This window comes from Podarcis melisellensis, assembly GCF_964234715.1.
Source record: "Podarcis melisellensis genome assembly, chromosome: 6".
Classification (NCBI taxonomy): Eukaryota; Metazoa; Chordata; class Lepidosauria; order Squamata; family Lacertidae; genus Podarcis; species Podarcis melisellensis.
Window position 1 is genome coordinate 22,882,623 of NC_138538.1, and position 19,322 is coordinate 22,901,944.

General features: G+C 44.7%; 1 protein-coding gene across 2 annotated transcripts in view; it reads right to left on the reverse strand.

The window, feature by feature from the left end:
* The window catches only part of SRC (SRC proto-oncogene, non-receptor tyrosine kinase), a 96,768-nt gene that overhangs the window by 26,694 nt on the left and 50,752 nt on the right, over positions 1-19,322 (reverse strand). The window contains exons 3-5 of one of the 2 annotated variants that reach the window (XM_081916977.1): positions 9,795-10,040; positions 9,077-9,176; positions 5,761-5,778 (exon numbers count right to left, since the gene is read on the reverse strand). In XM_081916977.1, coding sequence (XP_081773103.1) covers positions 5,761-5,778; positions 9,077-9,176; positions 9,795-10,032 — 356 coding nt within the window. In that variant the 5' untranslated portion in view covers positions 10,033-10,040. The remainder of the gene's footprint in view (positions 1-5,760; positions 5,779-9,076; positions 9,177-9,794; positions 10,041-19,322) is intronic. The other variant, XM_081916978.1, reaches the window with a different exon arrangement.

Consider the following 19,322-nt stretch of genomic DNA (forward strand, 5'->3'; position numbering starts at 1 on the left):
AATAACTAAGCAGACACAAATTGTGAAGGATAAATCTTCCTGGTTTGGAGCCTGGCAAGACTTGGGTTCAAAGCTCTGTTCAGCCCCGATGAAAAGCGAGGTCTCTCTCTCTTCCTCTCAGCTTAACCTACCTATACAATACAAGAGGCTGCCTCAACCCCTGTCTTCGCAGCTTGGGAATCCTTACTTGGGATCGATTTTACTGTACACCACTTAAATAAATGGTTTGAAGTGGCCTAAGCAAACAGAGTTGTTGGGATGATAAAAGGGGTAAGATAAAAATAGGAAGATATGCCACATTGCCCTGAGCTGATTGGAGGAAGAGTGGGGTGCAAATAGGTGTGGAAGGAGTGGGGGGTTTACAAGGCTACAAAGCAAACCCTTTCAGTGCAAAAACTCTCTCCTCATCACTGGCGACTCCACCTTGGATTCCTCAACACTCCCAGGGGCAGAGCTTTCTCTGAGTGGTGCCTTCCCTAAAGAATGCTCTGCCAACTGAAGTTTGCCAGGCTCAGTCTATTTATTGTTTCTGGAGGCTAGTAACATGATAGCACTGTACACAAAGAAGAGAGCAGAGGCTTGTTCTCTGTTGCTGCAGAGGGCAAGAGTAGATCCAGTGGGCTTAAGTTAGAGAGGGGTAGAATTTGACCGAACAGTAGAGGGAAAGGAAGAGCAGTTTGGCAAGGGAACTAATTACCCATGGGGTCGTTGGGCTCTCCCACGCTGGAGGTCTTCAAGCAGGGCCTGTCATCTGTCTGCTGAAGGTGCTCTAAGGTAGCCTTCGTCAAGCTGGGGTCCTCCAGATGTTTTTGGCTACAACTCCTATCAGCCCCAGCCAGGACTCATGGGCAAAGGGCACAAAGTTGCTAATACAGTGGTACCTCGGGTTAAGTACTTAATTCGTTTCAGAGGTCAGTTTTTAACCCGAAACTGTTCTTAACCTGAAGCACCACTTTAGCTAATGGGGCCTCCTGCTGCTGCCGTGCCGCCAGAGCACGATTTCTGTTCTCATCCTGAAGTAAAGTTCTTTACCCAAGGTAATATTTCTGGGTTAGCGGAGTCTGTAACCTGAAGCGTATGTAACCAGAGGTACCACTGTACTGCTCTGTCCACCCCTGCATAAAGGAGGGGGTTGACTTGATGGCTTATGAGATTGCCCTGCAGTTCTTGAACGGAAGGTGGCTTCTGCAAGCAGTGCAATTCTTAAGCAGATTCTCCCCTCACCACCACGTCCTCCCGACAGAACCGTAACAGCAAATAGGGTGAAGTCTAAAGCAGTGTTTCCCAACCTTGTGCCTCCAGCTGTTTTTGAACTACAACTCCCATCATCCCTGACTAGCAAGACCAGTGGCAAGGGATGATGGGAATTGTAGTCCAAAAACAGCTGGAGGCACAAGGTTAGGAAACACTGGTCTAAAGAATGTGCATTTAGACCCATTCTATCCCTGAAGTGTCCCAGTTAAAAATACAAACATTGGATGTATGGCCATAACCTAGGGTTGCCATATTTCAAAAAGTGAAAATCCGGGTTTCCCCAGACATTCCTCAGAAAATTTCTCTTGGATGCAATTTTCAACAGTCAAATCCCATCTATGTCTGGGAAATTCGAGACGTATGGCAGCTCTACCATAACCCCCACAACTAGGTTTATAGAGCCACGCAGGCTAATGAAGTCCAAACACAGTGAGTTCTGGGCATGTTTGGGGCTACTCATGAATACTAACATTCCTAGGTGCATAGCAGTATATCAGGTGTGTGGAACTAATATCTGGCTGGCCTTGGCAGAGGGACAATGTATTATACTAGATCTGCAGGCTAAAGTCATCCGAAGTATGCCTGGCTAGCTGTTAATATGGCACTATTTTCACATAGTGCACAGCCAGAAAGCATCTAAACGCTGCTATGCAGTGATGCACGAGCTACCACTTCTAAAATAACAGGTACCCCTCACCCAGGCTCTGTTTCTTAAACTGTGTAAAACAGAAGGAAGATAATGAGGTACAAATGAGGAAGAGGAAGCTGCAAAAGGAAAAATCCAAGTAGAAGGAAAGCCCCAAGTTCCCCGTCCTGAATAATGTCACAGGGAAGTACAGCTTGAGCAAGCACATGCCAGGAAAATCCATTGTAAGTAGGGAGATCATGCTATCTTCTCATCTTTGGGTGTCGGAATACTAATAACCACTCCCAATCTGGTGACTGCTTAGAGAGGTTCAGAAGTTCCCCAGGGTATATGTGCTTCCCCACCCACTTCAGAGGAAGGACATGCCAGCTCCTATGAGAGGGCTACAGATAGACCTCTCCATTGGAATGAATGGGGAAACCCAGAGTCAACTTCTGTCTGGTTCAATTTAATCCACACACTGCAAATCCATTGCTTGGGAAACCTCAATGAATTTTAAAACAGAATGTTTATTAAGATAAAACTTTTTTTCCAGAGCCAAGATGCTAGGTCAAGGCACTGCATGAGGCTGCTTTCTTTCGAAAGACATAAGCAACAAATTGAACGATTAGAACTTCTGAATCTATCTTGTACGGTACTAAGCGATTATCTATGTTCATCTATCTTTCAAGTAAAGGTATCCGCTTCTACTAAAGGCAGTCAAAAATGGCTTCCTACATGGCAACTACAGCCACAGCTATGGAATTATATGGCTGGGTCAGCACAACCTGCCAAATGCAGTGTGTATCTCTCAGAAACTTCCTCCCCTCGCAACATGTTGCTAGGCAGAAGGCCAGGCACCTTAGCTATTCAAAAGATTGCAGTTCATTACTGCTACAGTATCTCTGTGAGAAACACGCTCTTATCCTAAACTCCAACAGTGAAGCGATATTGGATATTGTGAAATACATAGCTTGAGACTCATTTCTCCTCTACATGCTTCAGTACAAAGCCTTTAAAAAACCCACCTCATCTTCCTATGAGGGCCATTCTGTTCTCGGCGTTATTTATACCAGAGGCAGCTGTGAAGCTGCCAGCGTTCACAATATTGTATTTAGTTCATTTGAAGCGAAAGAATGCACACTTGCTTTGTACCTGGAAAGTATGCCAAATAGCCAAAGACCAGAGCTTTCAGTATTCAAAAATGTCTATTTTTGTTTCTGCTGTTTAAAAAATAAGGAAAATATTTACGTTATAAATACTTACCGGCGGAATTCAAGTTTGGATATCAGCAATACTTACGTTTTTTATAGTGAGAAGTTCAAGGAAGCAAACCTGTTCAAGGATAGTTCTACAACAATGGCCAGGCAAGCGGTTGCCATTTTGGCAGAGCTGGCCAAGACATCATGATAATTTGGCCATACCAAGTGGCACTCCTCTTTTTAACACAGTTCACAGTCCACCCAGATGCTATCCAGTGGAAGACTCATTTTTGTGATAGGGAGAGCTAGGCAACAGCACTAATGTGCTTTTGTGCAACTCCTTTTGGCAGGTCTTGGTGGACAGATCCGTCTCTCTCACTCTGCCAGCCTAAATGGTGCTTTAAAAGCTGCCATCTGGAAGTTCTATTCTTGCAATCTGAATGAAATGACCGATGCCCCACATGCACAAGCTGAACCACTTCTGACCACTGTGCCAAAACAGTAGGAGTGGCTGTAAGCCACCATAACATGGAGAACCTCTATTGGGATACTTCCATTCATAAGCTGCAGGGGTTCATTATATCACCATGTGCAAGCACCTGACTCTATACTGTCTGATGTATCCCTGAAATGTGGAGGCTAGTGGTGGTTGCTTGGTGGTATCAAGAAGAACATTTTCTAAAACTCTGCACACACTCAAACAATTTTTTGCTACTTCATATGTTCAAAGCCTAAGCCCTTGACAATGAAAATAAGTTCCAGCACTCTGACCTGGTCCAAATAAAAGTCCTCAATTCAGGGCTCCAAAGAACAACATCATGCAGAGCTCCATTTCCTTTGCACCATCACAGGATTGTTTTAAAAGCCACAAATAGATTATTAAAACATTAATATTGCAAGAGAAAGTTTAGCTCCAAACGTTTACTGGCCTGACCTTGACTAAGAAAACTACTTGCCTTAGAACTTAAGAAACGTTGTAGAGGAAAACAAGGGAGAAGTCAGAACCACTTGACTTGTGCAGAGCATATATTTTGGCCGGGCCAAACAGCAAGGTCTCAGGAAAAGCAGCTGTTTAATTTCTAGGTCTTAAGGTTCAACAGGTATATAATGCTTGCTGGCTACCCCTCCATGGGTAAATGTGTTTAGACCAAATATAAAATCCTTCTGCTGCAGCATTTTCTCACCTCCTGTCATGAACTTCAAGAATGCATATTGCATTCAGAGGCTAGTAACATGATGTCGGGTCAGTGAAAAGAATCTCAACAGCAGATGTGCAGAACAGAAAGAGGAGCACACCCTTTGTCACCTTCATTTCCCCATGAGATAGAGAGAAAGAAAAAAAACTTGCAGACTTATCTGCCTATATCCCATTACAGTTGATTTAAACAGACTAGGTATGTGTAGGATTATAGCCCTAGGCAAGTAAGCAATGAATGGGAGAAGAGATAAATGAAATCATATAAGAGCTGGAATAATAAGCTTAAATGAATGGTGCTTTCACACTCATAATCTTTGCTGGATACAGCCAGCTCAGTTGACAACACAGGCAGTTCCTTCCCTGTATCACCACAATTCAACCAATAGTCCATAGTGCACCATTATTTTTCTCAAAGTCATCTGAATCTGAGTTATTTGGACATCTAGGGGGCCACAGGCATCCCACTCCTGTTCCAATTCCTCCATGGTTTATTGTGCATTCAATTGGAGTGACATCTACTCATCTCCTTCCCAAGTTGAATTTGTCCCTCACAGGAAGAATGTCTACCCACATGGTTACAAGCAGAACAATAAGAAGTCTGGGATATACCTACATGATTTTAATGTTCTTCAGAGGAGGCAGAGCCAGCTTTATATACTCAGTTCTTATTAAAGCATATGCAAACTTTACTCAAGTAAGGCATATGGTACTACTAGTGGGTCCCATTTCCCCCTATGAATTGAAAATTGCTGATGGGTCTTGTTGAACCACTTAACTGTTTTCTTTGCCTGTTGTAGCAATTGTCATCTGCTGTGCAACATGCTGTATGATTTTTAATTGTCTTTTTACTGCTTCTTTTATTTCTTATATTGTATTTTATCGTATTTATTGAATTTGCATTCCAAAGTAAAATGCAATATAACAAAAGAGGCAGTCAAAATGCAATCAAAAATCAAAATCAATATGTAATGTGGACATGTAACAGACCCCCTGAATGAAGCTCATGAACTGCTGGTAGTGCACAGACCGTAGTCTGGAAACCCCTGAGCTACTGGACAAGTCATACAAAGGTACTTAATGATGCCTGTTTATGTTGCCCAGAACTCTTGATTTTTCTCCTGTTACAAGGTTGATCACCATGACTAAGAATTTATCTAACTCAGACACCTCCGATCCCCACATTCCAGTTGGAAACAAATAATAATAATGCATACATAACACTCCAAAATCTAAAATTCAGTTGAAACAACACTTCTAGAATATATCATCTGCTTGGTTACAAAAGTAAAAATGCTCAAAACCAATGTTAAAACTCCTGAGTCTGCAAATGAGAAGAACCATAAGGACTTTAAACTTAATGCATAACATTGCTCTCCCTCCCAGCCCCAAAGTGCAACCCACCCAATCTTTTCCCCATAGTTTAGACATCAAAGATCAGGTTAGCTTTTATAGCTTATGCCAATCAAATAGAAGATACACACCTGACATCCACCTTTCTCCTAAATGAAAGCATGAGGAGCAGGATATAAGAGAGAAAGAGACAGGGCTTAGATTAAAAGAAATGCAGTTTTGAGATGCTTTTCAAAATGGGAAAGATGCATACACAAGTCTAATAGCCATAATAATGTGGTGTTCAAAATATATTCTTAGGAACTCTGATGTTCCTAAAAAGCTTATCAGTGGTTCCCCAATAAGAACATATATTGAGGTAGAAAACTAGCCAGTGCACTGCATGAACTAACCATCTCAAGTTTCTCTGAATACACAGAGGTTTCTTGGTGCACAAATGGAGATGGGAATCAATGTAGAACATTTCTAACTGCCACCTTTTCCAGTGATTCTGTGATAGTAACAGGACAACAAACAGCTTCCAGTCCTCAAGATGGGTTTTTCCACTGAATGTGAAACAGTGAACTTGCAACATTCCATTCGCCAAGCCACAAACATTTCAAGTTATGATTTGAAGAGTGCAGGAACTCAATTCTGCTCACTCTAGAAGACTCCAGTCATCTCTTTAATTGAGGGGATAACCACAGGTGTCAAAATGACTTGTAGCTTTAGGTTGGCTAGGACTTGCTGATCAGAAGGTTGGCGGTTCGAATCCCCGTGACGGGGTGAACCCCCGTTGCTCTGTCCCTGCTCCTGCCAACCTAGCAGTTCGAAAGCATGTCAAAGTGCAAGTAGATAAATAGGTCCTGCTCCAGCAGGAAGGTAAACGGCATTTCCGTGCGCTGCTCTGGTTCGCCAGAAGCGGCTTAGTCATGCTGGCCACATGACCCGGAAGCTGTACGCTGGCTCCCTCAGCCAATAAAGCGAGATGAGCTCTGCAACCCCAGAGTCGGTCACGACTGGACTTACTGTCAGGGGTCCCTTTACCTTTACTCCTCTCCATATGAAAACTGCTGCATTGGAACAACCCAAAAGGTCCAGACCTATGTCTCTTAATGGGTTCCACAGGAAAGTTCACAAGTAGTTTATGATGATGAACCATCTCCCACATATTGTTTGTCCCCAGCATCTTGCACCAAGCCACCCATTGCCTGCTACAGGAAAGGGCAGCAGTTTAAATAAACATACCTTTAAAAGGAATAAAATAAAATTAACCAATCACAACCTTTTCTAAAGGTCTCCCATTGTTCTGGGAAACTTTAAGGCAGGAGTGGGAGGACTCCAGAAGGCCAGAGAAGCCCAGACAGCCCACAGGGCAGAAGCAATATTTAGACAGCAGAGCAATGAGTGGAAAATGTGTTTGCTGGAAGGAAGCAGGGGGAGGGCCCAACATCTGCTATGAAGAGGCCACTTCCATCTGCCCAGTCATATGGCAATAATATCATTAATTGTTTACAATGTGCTTTTAATGTGCTAAGTGCTCTATTGTCTTCATCCCGGTTTCCCTCCACAATGATCCTACGATGTAGGACAATACTATCTCTCACCACCTAGGACAGAATGCAACAATTTACTCTCTTCTTTCATTAGACTGCTAAATGCTCCCAGGAAATATCCCCCCACCGCCCCCCGGCTGGGTAAAAATATCTCATTGCCATGTTTGCCAAGTATCCTATAAGCTGAATCTGGACCGCTGAAAAGTTACACTTCACAATATCCCAACTGCATAAATGACCCATCGCAGCAAGATGTAGGTGCATACACACATATGAGAATCACTCCGCAAGCCATCCCATAGATGCTCCCTCTCCTCCTTCCATGCCGCAGAAGGATGTTGCAGTCCACAGCAAAAATGCCATAGGAGTTACATGGGGAAATCAAGCAGACGTTTTACAATTGAAATCACAGTGGGATCTTAGCTGAGAATTCCAGTGCAGCCATTGTACCAACCTTGGAAACTGGGACTTGTGACTTCCTGTTACAACCCCAAACAGGCTTTGCTGTTGACCAATTGGACCTCCATGGCTTCCCTCTTATCTCTATCTTTCGGTAGAAACTCAAGCACAAGCTTATTCCACATGCTTCGCATGCTGATCAAAGCACAAGGCTTGACCCATTTGGCGTGTGTGCCTTAGTGTGGTACACATTGTTTGCTCCTGCCTTGTTTGATGATGTTGAATAAGTGGGTCAAGGCCTAATTACACGTTACAGGGGACATGTGGCTGCCACCTCCCCTCCCCCGCTCCCCTAGCCTCCCTGGTATTATTTAGTTAAATAAGGCACGCGACCACATTAGGCACAGCATTCTCCCCACTCCCACAAGCAGCAGCCAAAGAAGCGGAGTTTATGTATGGAAAGAAAGAATGGAGGAGGAAATGTGGAGAGTGGGCAGCCACGTAATGCCCTGAAACACATACCGTATTTTTCGCCCTATAGGACGCACCGTCCCATAAGGCGCACCTAGTTTTTTGAGGGGGAAATAAAGGGGGGAAATAAAGGGGGGGAAATTATTCCCCCCCAAGCACGGGGCTGGGGCGGGGGAGGCCCGAGCTTCCCCTGACCCCAGCCCCCAAACAGGCAGCTCTCTGCAAGCCGTGGGAGCCCAGTGCTGGCTCCCGCTGCTTGCGGAGAGGTCTGCGAAGCCTGGACGCGCTGAGCTCAGCGTGCGCAGGCTTCTGCATGCAGGCAACTCTCCGCAAGCAGCGGGAGTGCTCCCGCTGCTTGCGGAGAGGTCCGCGAAGCCTGGAGAGCGAGAGGGGTCGGTGCGCACCGACCCCTCTCGCTCTCCAGGCTTCAGCGAAAGCCTGCATTCGCCCCATAGGATGCACACACATTTCCCCTTCATTTTTGGAGGGGGGAAAGTGTGTCCTATAGGGCGAAAAATATGGTAGTTGGGCTCTCAGTCCGGTGAGGACTGCTATATGGAGAGTCCTTTCTGGAGGCTGAACCCTAAATTCATTCTGGGGCAGCACTGAAAGCAAGAAGGAAAAGGAGGAACTGACTGCAAGTTTTCATTTACAGTGACTGTATGGCAGCCAGTGATTCCCTGCATGTACTGGGGAAACGAGCTGGAAGCTTATTTGAAGGGCAGAAGAGGAAATCAATATAAACCTAGGTTCAGCACGGGATGCAACTTGGAACATCAGACGGCAGGACATCAAAACATGGATTTTGTCCCCCAAATGGTACCCCCTGCTCTCTAAGCCCAGGCATTTAAACTGACCCAACTTATCCTATTAACATCTAACAGAAAGAGCTGGAAACAAGCAAGCAAGAAAGGAGAAGGAAGAATTTGTCCTTTCTTATTTCCCAGCATGGGCATAGATGCTGTGCAGCACGACGGAATAATATGTTTACTACAAAATTAAATGCATCCCTTAGCTCAGCACCCGGGCAAAAGGTACTTACGTGTTGTTGAGGATTTGGAGGCGTTCTCCTTTCTTGAAAGAAAGATCTGATTCTGTTCTTGATTCATAGTCATAGAGGGCCACAAAGGTGGTGACTCCACCTGCAACAAGACAAGAAGAAGAGTTTGGATTTGATATCCCACTTTATCACTACCCGAAGGAGTCTCAAAGCGGCTAACATTCTCCTTTCCCTTCCTCCCCCACAAGAAACACTCTGTGAGGTGAGTGGGGCTGAGAGACTTCAGAGAAGTGTGACTGGCCCAAGGTCACCCAGCAGCTGCATGTGGAGGAGCGGAGACGCGAACCCGGTTCCCCAGATTACGAGTTCACCGCTCTTAACCACTACACCACACTGGCTCTCAACTGGCTGAACACCACTGCATATCAAATTTAGTCAGGGCTCTTGTTGTAAGAGCAACGTGTGTTGGGGAAATTAATATGTTGAAGCCCCTTATGAGTACTTTTTACACCACGTACAATTACATGTAAGTAGGAAGGGCAGCACTGAGGTCAACAGTCCCACCATGGTATATGAAAGTCTTACAAAGATCCCTGTGCAAAGAGTTGTGCATGTGATGGGACTGAAGACCCTGTGTTTCTAGACACACATCTACTTTGGGGAACAGAGCCTTCTTGCCACAACTCCAAAAGCATGTTCATTATACGCGCTATAAAAAAAAGTCTGGAAAAGTTCTACTCATGGTAGGAATCATACTGACCAGCCAGAGGTCCACAGCGCTGAGGAGAGGTAACCATATCAGATGTATTTGAGCCACCAAAGAGTTTTGGTTCTGTGGTAGTTGTTCCAAATACACGACTGGGAGTCCGATGAGTATCCGACACTGTGGTTTTGCTGGGTGTCTGGGAGGCAGAGCAACCACCATGGATATTTTCTGTGGATTCCAGACTGCGCCTCCGTTGACTGGGGTCTTTGGGTTTGCTCTTACTGCTCCCCATGATTCAAGCTACAGGAGAAGAAGACAGCAAACATGAAGCTACGGACTGCTCTGAATGAGCAAGTTCTTGGATTCAGGAGGACACAAAACATTATCTCACTTTGTAGGGTTGCAAGATCAAAAGCTGAACAATTAAGATTAGGCAGAGGTGCACTCTGCTCTGTCAACACTGTTTCAGAATAATTAGATCTCACAACTGGCATGAGAAGATTTTCTTTGGTTGCAAACTCTGGCATTACCCATGATGCTTTTTCTTTTTTAAAAAAGTTTGTTAACTCATTCCATTCTAAATTTGTTGGAAGATCATTGGGGTGGAAGTTAAAAATTTTGTGGAATAAATAAGAATCCTTGGAAACAGATTGTGGCAGGGTAGACATGTTAGTCAGGTGCAGCAATAACTACAGGGTCCTCCTGTTACACCTTAGTCATCACCACATTTCTATACTGCCTTTCGATAGTTAAAACCATGATCAAGGCGGCTTACAAGATGAAAAGATCTACATAATTGCAAACAGGACAAAAGTAGTAATAAACAATCAATAAAACACACCAAAAAGTGCACAACCAAATTTCACAATTTCCAAACTAAAAATTAAGAAACGAATTTAAAGAGGAAGAAAAAAGAATATCAGTAACGCAACAAGACCCCCTAAACAATACTCCACCCAAATTAATCATTTTATTGTGGCAGGAGCTTTTTTAGGGGGGACTAGTCCACTGAAGAAGACCAGGGTCAAAATGTCTTTTTGTTCTGTGATACTTTGTGAGTTACATCTGTTCAGTTTCTTGATACTTTGGAAGCATACATTGTTGGCGTTTGCATTCTTTCGCTACTAGATCTTGGAAGATACATATTGTTTGCTTTTAATTGTAATCAGAATTCATAAAATATATTTTTATTTACCATACACATTCACATTGTCACATTGTGACAATTTTTGCTCCCTTTTTTTTTTTTTAAATCACATCTACAGTTGGTTGGGATTCGTTTCCCTTTTTGTACAGCTCAATACAATAAACCATGTAATACTCAAACATCAAATGGAGAGGGGGAATTCTGATCTTGCTCTCCACCCTCAAAGGCCTGTGCAAAGTGGTGCATCTTGACCCAGCACTGAAATGTATACAATGGCTTGGCCAGATGCACCGGGGTGTGTGTGTGTGTGTGTGTGTGTGTGTGTGCGCGCGCCTAGAAAAGCCCTCTCACACACAGGATTTACACAGGGCAAATTTCCCATGGTGGTATGACTGCCAACAGGACCGTTCCTGCAGTTCACAAAACCTAGACAGCTCTATAAAGAAGGATTTTTAAAAAGAAGTACAGTGGTACCTCGGGTTAAGTACTTAATTCATTCTGGAGGTCCGTACTTAACTTGAAACTGTTCTTAACCTGAGGTACTACTTTAGCTAATGGGGCCTCCTACTGCCACCGGAGCATGAATTCTGTTCTCATCCTGAAGCAAAGTTCTTAACCTGAAGCACTATTTCTGGGTTGGCGGAGTCCGTAACCTGAAGCGTATGTAACCTGAGGTACCACTGTATTCCTCTTAGTTTATTTTAAAAGGAACAGGGAATACAAACTGGGGGAGGTGACAGAAACAAATATTATGGTGAGCGTAACGTTTTCAAACTTGGTTGCAGAATTCTTTTTCGCCACAGGACTCTGAGGTCAAAGTGAGACAGAGATAAGTTATACGACCAATGAACCCAGCTAGACAGAGAAGACAGTTCTGTCTGGAGGATTTCAGTCAATAGGGAATGTGAGGCTCTTGATGCTTCATTACTTACACACTGGTTGGGCCGGGATCTCAGTTGCTGAGTGACATGACTACATGTCAGCCCGACTGAAGTAAGAGGGAGGAATTGTCACAGCAAGATTCAAAAAGATTAGACCAGTTCCCTGTGTGCCTGTGAAGCCATCATCAGGAACGGATGGCAGCCATTTCCCCACTTCGAGATATTAAGGTATCATGTAGCTATTGCTAACCTATTGTGAGATTTGGGAACTTCGACTTGAAAAGGCACTGTCATTTTCATTTAAGCTTTTCTTAGGCAGAAATAAGCTCAGCATACACCACAATGATCACTTTTGTTTGATTAATCTTGGGGCAAGAAGGAGCGAGTCTAACAAACGGCCTAAATATACAATCCTACACACACTTCTCTGGGAATAAGCTCCGCTGAACGTAGTGGGACAAATGTTGAACGAACACATTTGAGCTACTTGGAGCAAGCAATGAAGTTCAACCCTCACCTCAGCCATTGTCTCACTAGAGTAATCATCTCAGATTCCCCTTCACACATTCAGTCAATGCGTGCAGAAGAGGAAAAACTGCAAAGTATAGCACAACCACTAAGAATGTAAGAAGAGACTGCTGGATCAGGCCAATGGCCCATGTAGTCCAACATCCTGTTCCCACAGTGGCTGACTAGGTGCCTGTGAGAAACCAGCAAGTCGGACTTGAGCACAAGACCCCTCCCCGCTCCTGTGATTTCCAGCAACTGGTACAACATTGCTCAGCAACAGAGAACACAGTTTACAAAGGGAGGACCCATGTTCAGTTCCATCAACAACAGTAAATAATCTCAGACAAAAGTGCTAAGAGAGACCTTCTGTGCAAGACCCCAGTGAACTGCTGGAGTAGTGAGTAAGGTGGACCAACAATCTGGTCTTGCACAGGGCAGCTTCAATATGTTCATACAGGTGGAATGCCAGACCTCTATGTAGCAATGTAGTCGTGCCTTTCTCATGTTCTGCACAGTCCAGGAGCTGTATTTTTCACTCTATAAGACGCACTTTTTCCCTCCTAAAAAGTAAGGGGAAATGTGTGCGCATCTTATGGAGCGAATGCAGGCTGCGCGGCTATCACAGAAGCCAGAACAGTGAGAGGGATCGCTGCACAGTGCTCCCTCTCGCTGTTCTAGCTTCTGGCTTAGCTGCGCGAAGCCTCTTCAGGGCACGGGGAGCCTTCATCCCGCTACCCTGAGGAGGTGTTGCGCAGTTATCCCAGAAGCCAGAACAGCGAGAGGGATAGCTGCACAGTGCTCTCACTTGCTGTTCTAGCCTCTGGCTTAGCCCCTCAGTCCCTTCCCCCACCTCCCGCAAGAGCCACGCTCCCTTTAAAGAGCCGCACAGAGCATGTGTGTGGCTCTTGGGGGCTTCTCCCTCCTCAGATAGAAGCCTGCAAGCGCTGCACACATACTCCATGCGGCTCTTAAAGGGAGCGCTGAGCAGAGCTTGGGATGCATACAGGCTCTGCTCAGTGCTCCCTTTAAAGAATATTTTTTTTCTTGCATTCCCCCTCTAAAAACTAGGTGTGTCTTATGGTCAGGTGTGTCTTATGGAGCAAAAATAGGGTATTTCTTTATCCAGAGCATTTATTTCTCACTCTTCAACCAGAAAGGTTCCCAGGCACTGGAGGAGGAAGAGGCATGCGGGGGGAGCACACCGCCCCCGGCAGCGCGATCCTGGTGGGGTACTATCGCAGCTGCCCCTTCCCACGCTGGTCACCACGCCCCCACGGGCGGCACACCACGGCCCTGGGATGTGCCCCAGCCCCACCTGCTCTCCACACCCCCCCCCAGTGCCAGAGCATGAAGGTCCACCACTGCTCCCAGGGCATCTGACCTTTCAATAAAAATAACACAGCCCTTGCCTTCAGAATTACAATCTAAAATGATCAGCAACGCAAAAGGAAATGCAGATGGGGACAGAAGTGGGGGGAAGCAAATTCTTGGATTACTAAAATAACGTGAAGTGTTTTGAACACTTGCAGATTGCTGTTGTTTGAGATTGAAGAAGAATAATCACAGAACTTTCTGCACTGTAAGCAAATTATGGAGCGTTCATTCTTGGCTCCTCCAGTGCGTAACAGCCATCAATAGAGTTGTGATTTATTTCATGATTTTGAAAGGCACCTAAGCTAGTAGCTGCTTTCCATATCATGTGACAATTAGAGCTCCTGTGGTGAGCCTATCTTAGGTTTTAAATCTGAAGGCACCAACTCAGTGGAAGGCGAGGGAAAGCTCTTGTCTTGAGGAGAAGAAAAAACACAGTGTTTTCAATCACAAAGATTGTACTCACACAGGGCCTTTTTCTGCATTCTATTCAACACATGAAGGCTAGGGCAGGCCTTCCACTGTGATCCTGTCCTCACTCTTCATCCCTCAGCAAAATGTGTCCAGCCAGTGTCATTTGCAATTAACGGCTTGAGACTCTGGAAAGCCATTGCCAGTCAGAGTCGATAATCCTGGGCTAAAAGGACAATAAGACCTGGTAGCGTCTTCTGATCCTTGCAAAACATCAACTCCCTTACAAAGTAAACTTTGATTAAAACTATGATTCTTTGAGGCAACCCAAGGTATTGATGGCCTTAGGCTCTGCGTACGCTGTATCTTTAAAGGACATTTGAAAACCGTTCTTTCCCTCAAAGAATTCTGTGCACTGTAATTTGTGAGGGGCTCCTGGGAATTGTAACCATGTGAGGGGTAAACTACACTGCCCAGAATTCTTTGCAGGAAAGACTGCTTTGTATGGAGAGTCTCCACCCCCATGTTCAGCCCAGACACTAAGGTCCCACACCGAGGGCCTTCCAGCGGTACCCTCACTGCGAGAAGCGAAGTTACAGGGAACCAGGCAGAGGGCCTTCTCGGTAGTGGCTCCCACCCTGTGGAACATGCTCCCATCAGATGTCAAGGAAATAAACAGCTACGTGACTTTTAAAAGACTTCTGAAGGCAGCCCTGTTTAGGGAAGTTTTTAATGTTTGATGTTTTATTGTATTTTTAATATTTTGTTGGAAGCTGCCCAGAGTGGCTGGGGAAACCCAGCCAGATGGGCGGGGTATAAATTATATCTTGGATGCAGTTCTACAAAGTCTTGCTGCTGAGCTTTGCATAATAGTAAAGTGCCTTAATACTGATTTTTTAAAAAATGTGCATTTAAGAATATGATCTGGAGGAATATTTTCTTTCTTTCTTTCTTTCTTTCTTTCTTTCTTTCTTTCTTTCTTTCTTTCTTTCTTTCTTTCTTTCTTTCTTTCTTTCTTTCTTTCTCCTTGGTTTTCTTGGATTTATTTCCAGCTCAGGAAACAGACATAGGTGAGAGAAGAGGCTTCAAGGTCAGAGGAAACAACTTAAAGCTCGTTCCCTCAGATTTTCAAAACCTGTTCTGTTTAGCTCAATAATCAGTATATCTAGAATATCAGTCACTTTGGGTAAATGCCAATAGCGGGTTCAGACTTATGCATGACTGAGCATCTCGCACTAAGCTTCTTTCTCAGATGGGTTACTGCCAAGCCACAGTTGAAAATGCACTGCTCCGAGAAGACTGAGCTCAGCCTTTTCCTCGCTCATGTTTTCAGGGCTCTTGGCACAAAAAAATAGGATACATGAACTGAAAATGAAGCACTGTAGGAATCAAGGAACAAAGGAACAAAAATTGAATCAAGGAACAAAGAATGCAAACTGTAAGAATAACTCTGCTAGGTTAGACCAAAGGAACAAACAGCCTAGCATCCTAGTCTCACAGTGGCCAAACAAATTTCGTGAACAGTAACCTAACTACTATAACTCACAGCACTGGTGTGGTGGTAAATTTTAAAGTGCAGAAACACATCATGATGGTTTCCAATGCTATACCCTCTGTTTGTCCCCCCAATATATTCTCGAGGTATGTGTTATAAAAACAGTTTTTAAAATCCACCTTCATTTTGTTTAACATGCCTGCAATTGATTTCACACCTAGTTTGCCAGTGATGTGGATCAAACAAGACTATTAGGGGTTTTTTACACTCTCTCCCGCCATCGTCCCTGCATCTTTATGCCAAGGTGAAGTGGAGTGTAATTGGAAGCAGCCAGCATTCTCAAAAGGCTCGTTTCTGACTGATTAGACATGGCATAATAAGGGAGGCTTTCCTGCAACTGGATTAGTAATGAAGGCGAGCCCAGACTGGCAGAGGCCTCAGGGAAGAGAACTGCAAAGGGACAGAACTCTTTTGAGGCTATTGCTGGAACGGGCTCTGAATTTTCTGCTCTGTGCTCTGATAAGCATGGAAATAGGGAAAGTACTAAAAGGCTGCCTAGTATAATCTCCTTCCATGGAGGCATGGCAAGTTATCTGCCACCAACTGACCAATGCTATCCAGGCCACAATATGTCATAAAGGCAGTGAAGGTTGTTATTCTAAAGCACCAATGCGGCAGCAAGCAAAGGCTATAGCGGCCAAGACTGCTGCTTGTGGCTGGAAAGCCAAACAGGAAGTTTGTGACTGTTGCCATGGGAACAAAGGGGCAGTCCATTCTGTACTGAGCACCGGATGTTAGCTCAGTGGGTTTGTCATATGACCTGTACAGGAAGTACATAGGTGGAGTTTATTCTAACTGCTGATGAGTGCAGACATGTTTTCTCTGTACTGAAGTAAAAGACAGGAATAAAAGATGTAAATAGATTTCTGTCTGCTTCTTTCCCCTCCCTGGGGACACCAAAGGGGAGAGAGGAGCAGTTGGTGTGTTTTCCTCACAGCCTGAGGAAAATCGCCGGAACGGACCTCGCGTATGTTTTATCCTGCCGGGAGTCGCCGGAGGGAGGTCTAAGGAATTCAGCCGGTGCCTGAACAGATAGGCACATACCTCTGAGACGGGCATAGAATTCCAACAATGGTAGCAGACGCCGGTTGCTGTTTTCATCGACCTCTGCATCAAGAAGTGGCCTCCATGGAAGCCTGAGGTGAGAAAGCTGATTCTCTGCAGCCAGAAGCTGACCAGAAGAATCTGAAAGCCAAGCAACGGAGCCCAGGTATGAGATTTTCGGGCTTAAAGGAGTGAATGCAGATTGAGTTATTCTCTGCTTCACGGGGAGCAGTAGATGAAAAAAAAAAAAAAGCTCCAGTCAAAAGAGAAACCGCATTCCAAACATTCCTGTGGTTAATCCTGTCCAAGGGATGGAATGCACTGTTGCTAAGCGACGCCCTTCAGTGAAGGCCATGCCTCAGAGAGGAGAAGTGAAAGTTAAAATGGAATGTTTTGTCTTCAGAGTCTGAAGAGCTCTTGGAAATTTCCAACGCAGCCAGCGTTGAGAGCTGCCAGGTGGCACAGAGTGTAAACAAGCCAGCTATTGGATTTTAGAGGCTTGTGTTTGAGAGTCAATGCAAGGACTCAAGATGGATGCAAAGAAGGGAGCTTTGCCTTCTCCGCCCCTTTTGACCAGTGACAATTATGCATCTTGGTCTATTAAGATGAAGGCCTTGCTGCAGAATCAGAGACTGTTTGGGGTGATTGAAAATCCCATTCCAGCAGCACCAACGCGTGCTTGGGAGTCACAGGATGTGAAGGCCAGAACGGCTATAATTCTGTGCGTGTCAGATTCGCAGCTGATCCACATACAAGATTTACTGCACGCGAGAGATGTTTGGGACACGCTGAGAAGGACACATCAGAGAGATGCAGGTTCTTCAGCGTTGCTGTATTTTGAGAAGCTGACCAACCTGAGGCTTGCGCCTGATGGAGATGTTCAAGCGCACCTGACGGAAATGAAATTTCTGCGTCAACAGATGGTGGAACGCAACTTCCGTCTGCAGGAGCAAGTGTTTTGCTTCATGGTGATCAACAGCCTGAATCGGACTTACAAAACGGTTGCCAGTCAGCTGGGGTCTCTCCCAGCAGCGGATTTGACTTCGGAGAGGGTCTTTGCCGTCGTGTTGAATGAACATGACAGACTTGCCGCCCTGGAAGCCAAGGACAAGGGGAGCAAAGAACGGAGTTCTAACGCCCCCACTGCAGTTGCTACTGGAGAAAGCGCCGAAGCTTTAAACGTTGTCCGATGCTACAATTGTGACCAGACTGGGCATCTTCAGCGGTACTGTAAGAAGCCACGTAAGAACAGAGGAGCTAAGGCGAGCTCCGCAAAGTCTGAGGCGTCAGACAAAAGTCACACCAAGCCAAAGGCAAAGACTGCAAAAGCTTTGATGTCGCTAAAAGCCACACCAGAGGTGGGAAACTTCTTTATCCTAGACACCGGATGCACGCAGCATATGTGTCGACACAGAGGACTATTTTCTACGTTTAAGAAGCAAAGCTTCGCGGTGCAACTAGCCAACGGTCAAAAGCTGGAAGCGACCGGAATTGGGACTGTGTATCTTAAAAGTCTGAACTTGACTATAAGCAATGTTTATTTGGTTCCAGATTTGAAGTACAATCTGCTCAGCGTTTCGCAGATTGCCAAGAAGGGACTAAAACTGTCCTATGATGATCAGAACTGCGAGATCTACAAAGATGGAGAGTTGTATCTTTCTGCCAAAGAGAAAGATGGACTGTATTTGTTGACTTTTGATCAAAGTGATTACATGAAATGTAATTCTTGTGATTCTAACATGATCTCTTTTACAGGTGTAGCCAAGAAGAACACCAAGCAGGTGACCTCGAGGGTCAACAAGGCATTTCAGCGGGTGTATGCTGATGTGATTGGTCCTTTAGCACCATCTAGAGGCAATGCAAAGTATTACCTAATATGTGTTGATTCTTTTACAGGTTTTGTCTGGATTTATCTTTTGGAGAGACCGAAAGAAGCCTTAGAAAGGTTTAAAGAGTTTTGTGACAAGGTTAAAAATATGCATGATGCTGACATAGATTGTCTTTGCACAGATGAGAAGCCAATTTTTCTTTTACAGGAGTTCCAGAGGTTCCTGAAGAAGAAAGGGATAAGACACAAAACTGCTAGTTCTGAAGAAGCTTGGAACAAATGTGTTTGTGTTAGGGTGAACAGAGAATTGCAAAAGGGAATGCATGCGCAATTGCTAAGTTCACATCTGCCACGAGTACTGGGCTGAGTCGCTAATGTCATGTTGTTACACGTGGTTGAGAAAGTTTTCAAAAGAGTTGGGATGTTCTCCTTTTGAGAAACTGTTCCACAGAAAACATTCTGTTGCCCATTTCAAGGTTTTTGGGTCTCATGTGAGAACAGAAGCTCCAGGTGGAGTAAAGAATGCCAGAGGCATTTTTGTGGGTTATGAAAAGGGTCTCTACAGAGTAATTTTGTCTGAATCTGGAAAGGTGATTCTCACAAAATTTCTAGAGAGTGCTCCTGAACAGGAGAGAGTGATTGTTAACACATTTCCCACAGGTGATGATGATTCTGATGATGATGATGATGAGTTTGATCTTATTGAGTTCAGTACTACTGATGATGACAGCGATAGCTCAGACAGCTCAGTTGTCACAGTCATTGAGAGGAAATCTCACGTAATGACTAGACCCTCAGAAGAGGAGGATGAACCACTGTTTACAATTGGTACTGG